The 8,807-nt window shown below is 39.6% G+C and overlaps 1 protein-coding gene across 1 annotated transcript; it reads left to right on the plus strand.

The window, feature by feature from the left end:
* The first annotated feature begins 728 nt into the window (after positions 1-728).
* LOC117508304 (zinc finger and SCAN domain-containing protein 21-like) lies at positions 729-8,130 on the plus strand. The gene is made up of 3 exons (XM_034168010.1): positions 729-1,490; positions 4,675-4,955; positions 6,989-8,130. The coding sequence occupies exons 1-3, from the start codon at positions 1,265-1,267 to the stop codon at positions 8,069-8,071; spliced, it is 1,590 nt and encodes a 529-aa protein (XP_034023901.1). The 5' UTR covers positions 729-1,264; the 3' UTR covers positions 8,072-8,130.
* The last annotated feature ends 677 nt before the right edge of the window (positions 8,131-8,807 follow it).

Consider the following 8,807-nt stretch of genomic DNA (forward strand, 5'->3'; position numbering starts at 1 on the left):
TACCTTGAAATGTTATCAGAATTTAGCAAGTTAAATTTCTTAATGAACAAACATTTATTATTATGTGAAAACTCTAAATACGAGGTTCCTCATAACATTTCCTGACTGACCAACCTTACTGGTTGGTAAGGTTAGACCTTACTTGTGCGAAGCGCCTTGAGGCAACTTTGTTATGATTTTGGCGCTATAAAATTAAAATAAATTGGAAAAAAAAAAGTAAAGTTTATCTGAACCCAAATGCTAAGCACAGTGTCTGCAGGCACTTTCTGCATCCTTCTGTGTATTATTATAGCAATGAAGACGTCATATTTGGATATTTAGAAAAAAAATGTAGCTGTGGATTGCAGATTAATGAAACATGAACCACACTCCGCTACAATAGGTGGCGCTATTGGATATTATATTGGCATTCTCAGGCATATGTAATACAAAAGAAGACGGCCTGGGTAGCTAAACCGCTTTCTTTATCGTGTAAAAGTAATTATTATTCTGATGTGTCTGGTCGTTTATATGATTATTTAATTGATCGCTTTTGCACAAAGTACGTAAATGATACAAAGTTTAAATCTTCTCGGTAAGAACAGTTCTTCGTTCATTCTGTCGATTTAAGTACTTGCTAGCTAACCGATGGCCAACTTAAGCAGCAACGCTATGGTAAGAACTGAGCAGTCGATTGATTTTATTTATTCATAACTTTACGTGAGGTATAATGTGCATAGCAGCTGTTTTCATTGTGATGCACCAGACTTTACTGATACACGGCCCCAAATCACATTTTCAGACACAGACCGAGTGACGAGGGATTAAAATGCATACCATTTGTTTAAAATCCTTAGCAGTTTTTAATGCACCTTTACATATGTCATAATTCCATACAAGTATTTAATAGAACATCAGAGCACTTTTCTGTCCTGACAAATGTAATTATCTTGCTTTAAAAAAATCCCTTTCCGTGTCCTAGCCGGGCCACGTGTGGTGCAAATTGCGCAATATCGATGAGCAATTTGCATCACAGATTTGAATTTCAACCAATCAGAAGGCTTTCAGAACTCGACAGCGGAGGAAGCCATATTGCATTTGGGATGTTGTGCGCAGTTCATGCTGTAGTAGATGTTTGTAATATACATTAAATTTGTGTAGATGAGGGTAGTGCAAATAGAATTGTACTAAATCCCAGTTTACACCTCAGTGGTGCAAATAGCCTTTTTGCGCCACCGTCTTGACTGGTAGAAAATGAAAACAAAGCGAGTGCTAAAGTGAGAAAATGGTGAATTCTTGCGTGGTATTGGGGTGCACAAACCGTGTCAATGCAGAAAATAAGTCAGTCAGGTTTTATGACATCCCGAGAGTCATTACACATCAAGGAGAAAGGACCATGGAGCTTTCTAGCGAGCGACGCCAGCTGTGGTTAGCTCGGATCAACAGAGAAAACTTCAAGCCTGACCCGAAGAAACGGCATCAAAAAGTCTGCTCTGTGCATTTCATCTCAGGTAAGTATTTTTATTTGATCATTTTGAAATGTCTAAAGTAATGTATGATGCAATAATATAATGATGGTGAGCTCTAAAAATGGTGAAATTTGGCTATTTCACCCTCCAGTTACATTTTCAAAATTTAGCTCGATTGTTTATCTGCTATTTGGTTTTGCTATTTTGCGACCATCTGGACATGGTCTTCCTGGACTAGGGGCAAAAGTTCTTAAAATTTTGTTGAGACATTCTGGCCATTGGTAAGAAATATTGTACTCAAAAGAATTTAAAGTGGATATGACACCTAAAAAATTAGGTAAAACTGATATAAATATCAAAGATATACATACAGTATAGTAAGTTGAAAGTGGTTTTAATCATTATCACTGAGAAATAAAGTTTGTACAGTTTCTCAAGTGTTTCTTGGAAAGCATGCTGGCAGCGTGTAGAGTCCTGTCTTTGTCTGTTAGATTGACAACAGGAACAGATAGACCTCAGCATGGACAGTGACGAGATAAAGAACTTTTCTGACTCCTCTTCAAGCGTGGATTATTTCTGTGAGGAAATCAAGACTGACTCGGATCCTGAGGATGTTGCAGCAGTGATTAGACCCTACAGATTGGAGCCGTATCTTTCGGACCAACATTCAAACCAGGAGCGTTCTGACAGTGAAAATAATGCCGACAGTGCTTATGGCGGAGCCGAAGCAGAGGCAAGAGACATGCCAATTCCGATGGATTTTGAAAGGCTGCAGAATACGGAATGGTAAGGGAGGCTTTCCGGAGCCGCGATAGTGTAGCTACTACTTACGGACCACCGCCATTACCTTCGGGTTTTTGCCGTTTTCGAGTGCCAGGCATTGCATTCATCTGTGTTTAGTTACGTTATTTTCATGAAAGAATGGGAGATAAACGGCGAAAGTTTTGAAAAAGATCGCCGACAACAACATTGAACATGCCGCCACCGCGTTTGCTACGTATTGCACTGATATTTTTACAAGTTCCTTGACCATTTCAAAATTATTGTGAACATATTTGGGATTGACATTTTAGGTGTTCTTGTGAGTTGTGCGAGAACATGGAGACAGAGGAAAGTGTCTGCTGTCGGGAGCAAATGCGTGTGTGCGAGCGGAGGGAGCGGCAGCCGGACATTTTGTGCATCGCACAACACCACGGCTTTCGATCAATCTGCCTGGACTTGAAAAGGCTAAAACCTTTCGCCCTTGTGTTTGTGAAATATGCTGCGACACACTGGTCAGGCATAGACATGTTTAATCAAAGTTTCTGCCTCTAAAAAAGTGTAAACAACGGCCGCCAAGCACGCAAGCCGATACGGTCTACACTCAGTGACGTATTTCAGGTTTGGTGCTTAGCGGGAAGCTGGTCACGGGGCGTGCACGTTTTTCAGTGGTGGGACGTTCAAATGTTGTATATAACGGGACAACCGTGTCCATTTTCCCAAAACACTTAAGTTGACCGAATTATATAACCTTTGTTACATGTAATAAGACTATGTTGTCTTTAAGTGTCATATCCACTTTAAAGACACCGCAAATATAGCATAGTGATATTTGGGTCTAAAACTGACAGATAAATAAATGTGGGGATTTTTTTTCTTTTTTCAGGTGCTTGACAGACAAGCCTCTTGGCAGTATATTGACTTACTTGAGCTGAATTGATAATCTGTGTTGGGCGTATAGTTTTAAAAGAGTGCTGAAGGTAACCCTAACATTGAACAGTGTCTGCAAACCTCACCGCTTTCAAAACTTGCTGAGTACTATGTAATATTGTAGTGTAACTTTTATCAAAGACAAGTGATGTGCTAGTAATAAACATGTTATAATGATATTCAAATGCCAGAACATGATTATGTTGTGTATTACTGATAACATTTAACATGTTTAGAAGGATATTTTAACTTTGTACAAATGACAGAATTGACATTAATGGAGTTATTCTAGCAGTATTCACACAAAACCACAAGTCAGTATGCCTTTATTTTTCAAGACCTCCGCCTGACCCGAGCATTGTGATTGGTAGAGAGCTGGCTTTGTGGCTGTTCTCAGGGTGCTTCTGTGTTATAGCCATGTAGCTTCCAGCAGGGGCAGCATGTTCAAACATAGAAGTACTGGCTCGTTGTTTGGGTCCTTTGTCGCTTTTGATGCTTCCAAAAGCGATCGTGGTGTTAAAACTCAAGTTCAGCTTGTTAGTAGTTGCAACTGTACCAGAGACAATACTGGAATTTATCGGTTATCTGTAACTTCACTCGTGCGCTGAGGCGTTATAATGCACATGCACACAAACGCTACGATAAGACACTTTTATACCTCACATTGGAGAAAATCATAATACAGTGTAAGCACATTAATTTGTATGTTCACAAATCTTTGGATAATATCGACCCCTGCTGTTGGATTTCAAGGTCTGTAACGCGTGTGTATTTTGTAAACAAACAGGGAGCTGGATGAAAAAAATGGGAGAATTTGAATTTAAGGTTAACAGAACTAGATGCAGCCCATAACATACATACAGGTGCTGGTCATATAATTAGAATATCATGAAAAAGTTGATTTATTTCAGTAATTCCATTCAAAAAGTGAAACTTGTATAATGTATGCATTCATTCCACACAGACTGATATATTTCAAGTGTTTATTTATTTTAATTACTAATTAATTAATTCATTAATTACTAATCACTAATCAGTCAACAATATTATTACTATTAATGATTATTATTATTAGTATTATTAACATTGATTACTAATTCATTAATTATTAATACTATTATTATTATAAATGACTAAATTAATTAACATGACACGATTGCGATGCGTCAAAGAAATCTGCGATTTCTTCTATTTCTTTGCATTTACGCAAAAAGGCGAGAAAATAAAAAGAGCAAACTAGCCACTGCAACAAGTTGCGTTTCAGTTGCCATGTTAACAAACAGTGAAGACGGCAGTTTGACACGGGCAGTTTTTTTTCTCCTAAGGCAGAGGGGTGTCTCAATTCATAGCGCTAGAGGCATACCCCTTCACCTTACACCTTGTTTTAAAGGGGTAGGGGTAGGGCCAAGGGGAAGGGGTACAAAAGAGAATTGAGATTGGGGTTTAGACTCTCATGTGGTGATCAAGGACTCTGTTCTGAGTTTCCACAAAAATTTATTTTTTCATGAAAATAAATGTGGTTACTCTTGTTTTGCAGGAAATAGAGCTAACCTCTATGATATTACCAATCCCGACTGGGCACCATCTTTGCACCTTGAACCTTCAGAACCCAAATCACCACTTAACAGCAAGAAGCAGCACAAGTGTGTCCAAGCACGGAAGGCGTACGAGAAGTACAACGGAGCTGAGAGTGTCCTGAGTCTGCAGAAGACTACTGGTGCAGAAGACAGCAATGAGGAAGATATGGATATTGATAGCAGTTGCACTACTTGTCCATGCTGCACATTCCAGCTCCAAGGACCACTTAAGAGTGTGCCAGTGAGTGAGCAACAAGCTGAAACAGATAGACTGCAGGAGAACCGTTCTCTAAGGGAAAAGTGAAGTGTCATCCGTGGGGATATATCACCTGAAACATTCACAGATATTATCATACCGTTTTTGTAGACCATGTCCACAATGTTATGTTTGAAGTCCAGTCAACAGCTTCTACTTCATAAGGATTGATGCCATCATTCACTTTCAGCTTCTCAGTTTAGCCAGCAAATGTAGCTTTATCCAAAGAATCCCGATGGCGTATGTGGGACATTTAAATAGATACGTTCACAGCATTTTTCAAACTTGCCCACTTTACTTGTGTACAGTGGCTTGCCAGACACGATGGCGTTGCACGCAATGAATCATGGGTAAAACGAATAACAGGAAGGCATTAATTGGTTCATTTTTGTCTGTTCATAGAGAACTCACACAGTCAAAGGGAGGAACACTATTATCCTCTTACAACTTAAAACATCACTAATGTCTTAAAGTTGTAGTCCCTTTAAATTTTCCATAAAAATTACTAAATTTACAGAGCCCGACTGATATGGATCATTTTTGGGGGGTACAATACCGCTCTCATTGAGTAAAAAATAAACTATAATCATATATCTGCACATATATACATTAAAAATGCCAGTGAGTTCAAACATTTCATTATAAAACTAGTGAAAACTGTAATTGAGGTTTGATGCTATACAGTTTAAACATGAACTTTGTTATAAATCTAAACCATGTTTTGACTCTGATTAACAGCTGTAATGGCAAGCTAGTATCAAACCAATTATACAACATTAATATATAAAACTATAACTTTAAAATAAAGAAAAGTGCTGCAACACAGTGACACCATTTAACAGTTATGAACATCAACTGGATTAAACACAGTAAAACATAGAAGGCTCTTAGAACGCTTAGTATTTTCCCAGTAGTTGCTCTAAGGAAAAATTGATTCAACAAATTATAACCAAATGTATTGGCTGTGATCACAAAGTGTATTTTACTTAACTCATATTTCATTAATACTGTAACAAGAGAAACATAATAAAATAGCTGCTGTTATTTTGGAGATTTTATTTGCTTATTTAATCAATTTATTTAAATACATAATTAAAGTTTTTATTATGGGGTAATTTTGGCAGAATTACAGTGGATTTAGCCACAGGGATTGTACTAGCATTATAAAGTGGGGTGACATGATGTACTCCTTCAAATTATATTAATACTTTAAATGTGTTAGTCAGTTCTATCTAAGCATGTTTGGAATCACGATTATCTTTTCAATGTTCTGCGCAGTTTGTGAACTGGGCTTTAAGTGGAAATTTGGCATTTCTGAAAGGGCTTCTGGTGTTGCCGACTGGACGGACTCGCCTGCCTTCATTGTGTATGCGCCATTTCGGAGCGTCAGCAGCAGTTCACAGATCATCGCCTCGTTCTGTTTCAAACTGCACTCCATTCATCATCTGTGTTAGCGACAGATATCTGAAGGTTTTGTACAACAATCATTTCCACATAAATTCAGTATTATTTCATAATAAAAGACGGGGGAGGCGATCAGAGCGCGACAGCAGCGCGTCTGAGTCTGGCTGTGACTCTCTACATCCAAAGCCATCAGAGAATAATGTGATTATTAACCATCAGATGACAAAGTAAAACCTATTAAATCATTCTAAAGTCAATTTTAAGCAGAAACAAGGCGATAATCGGTGATGCACCAAAATGACGCATGCGCAGTGAAAGCAGGGGGGACCATTCGGTCTGTGACACCAGTCTCGGCAGCTATCCAAAATATTTGATGAAAAATGGGTTTGTGTTGGGATTGAAATAGGTGTCTGGGTTAGGATATAGTTTTTGTAATATACATAAAACTTTTTCAAATGCAAGCAATAATTCCACTTGCACAGTTACACAATTGTGCTGTGGTCCAGGTCCTATTGGGGAATAGTTAAAATTTGCAGAATGTTTGGAACGTTAACATTTTTAATAATAATTTAATGTAACGTTTGCTAACAAAATATGGTCATTTCTCATGTTAGAAGTCTGCTGAACAGCAAGTGGCCAGATGTTCAACTGCTGGGAAAGTGATGTCTTCAGTCAGGAAGCGAACATCTGAAATCCCAGGTGGTGCCCACCAGATTAAGGCATTTCAAATGGCTGAATCCTATAACACGGACAGGCTGAAGCATCTGGTGAAAGGGGAATGTGCAAGTATAGAATTTTATGAAGTTGAATGCACAAAGCCTACAGAAGTGGAGAGCCCAAGCGTGGAAGAGGATATGAGCGAGGAAGAAGGCGTATACATAATTGAATATTCCAATGCAGAAGAGGAGGGCAAAAGTTACCAGTTCACCATGTCTGTCGACGAGTCACTGCCAGCCCAGCATCACACGATTAAACATCCTGTCACACGGAATGCGCCTGTGACGTCACGGCCAAATGAAGTCAGGATGGAGAAGATGAGAATGGAAAGCATAGTGACATCCAATAGCAACAAGAGTTTGTCCCAGTCTGCACCATGTGCGGGTGCAAACGGTGAGGTCGGGGCGAGCGTCATGAGCTCAGCTCAGAGATACGTCTGCACTCTGTGTCCACCACCCGGGAGGCTCTTCTGGAGGGCGTCGGGTTTGGCCGTACATGTGAAACACATTCACACCAAAGTGGAGAAGACCTTTTTCTGTACCAAGTGCAAGAAGTCGGTCCGCAGCCAGATTGAATTTGATGCTCACACGCGTCGTCACGCCAAAAGGGACGCTGTGTTCACGTGCACCCTCTGCGCTTCAGAGACTGGCAGCAAAACGGAAACAGGACCACCAGGGTTTAAAGGCTCAAAGGTAGGCTTAAAAAGACACCTGGAGAGAGAGCACCCCGGGGTCATCCCGCGCTGCCACATCTGTAACAAGAGCTTCAAGTCTCTGTTGAGGTACTTGGATGATCAGTTCAGGCACGTTGGTGTCTCACCTTACTACTGCGCCGAGTGCAAGATTTATGAACTGACTGAGAGGGGCCTCAGTGTGCACATGAAAAACCACTGGATGAAGAGCGCCGAGGTGAGTGAAGCTGCTGGGACCCGCCCACTGTCTAGTCCAGAGGACTCTGCAACAGACGACTCTGACTTCTAACATCTTCGATCAGACCATCAGGCAGGTTTTATATTAAAGCTAAAAAAAAAAAAAAAAAAGCAATAAAGTGACCTATGACCAGTTTGTCAGGCGACACTTTCACATATTTTTGACTGGAATGAATGAAGCCTTGAAAGTCTCCCCACCTGTTAACCATGTATGTTTTATTAAAAGTTGCTTGAAAATTATGCCATTCAACTTTTTATTTATTTATTTTTTTTTAGCTCACTGTGATTACAAATGTGGCTTCTGAGAAATTGTGAAATATTTTTTTCCTCCCCTTCTCATTTTAAACATTTTGTTCAAATACGTTCACAGTTTTGTTAGGCAGCTTCTTTTTAGTGATAGCTGCTGCAGGACCAGAAAGGTTTTTTTTTTTTTTTTTTAAATGTTCTGAAACATCATCATTTTCCACCTTTATAGCCATGCCGTGCTACCTCACACAAAACTGACACATTCCACTCGCAGGTTTCACGAATGAGGCATCATGAGCCGCGTTGTACAAAGAGTAGCTTCAGGCAGCATCCGTTACTAAGACTAATGCCACGGAGATCACGGCATTGCTTAAAGTATATGTGAGGAATTTAAATCAAAGCGCTGATTGTCAGTCCAGCTGACCCAGTCCTTACGGTGTGCAACAACTGGCGGGGTTTAAGCTATTGAAGATAATGAAAATATTTAAAATTGGATTCTTGAAGGGCTGCGTGATTACTGGAGTTAATGTCCCGGCCATGAG

This window comes from Thalassophryne amazonica, chromosome 1, assembly GCF_902500255.1.
Source record: "Thalassophryne amazonica chromosome 1, fThaAma1.1, whole genome shotgun sequence".
NCBI classification, from domain to species: Eukaryota; Metazoa; Chordata; class Actinopteri; order Batrachoidiformes; family Batrachoididae; genus Thalassophryne; species Thalassophryne amazonica.

Bases quoted from the DNA above. Each gene is read 5' to 3' on its own strand.
- LOC117508304 (XM_034168010.1), top strand. From the start codon at position 1,265: ATGGTGAATTCTTGCGTGGTATTGGGGTGCACAAACCGTGTCAATGCA. The intron at 1,491-4,674 runs GTAAGTATTTTT...CTTGTTTTGCAG, and splicing joins CTCTGTGCATTTCATCTCAG to GAAATAGAGCTAACCTCTAT. The intron at 4,956-6,988 runs GTGAGTGAGCAA...TTCTCATGTTAG, and splicing joins GACCACTTAAGAGTGTGCCA to AAGTCTGCTGAACAGCAAGT.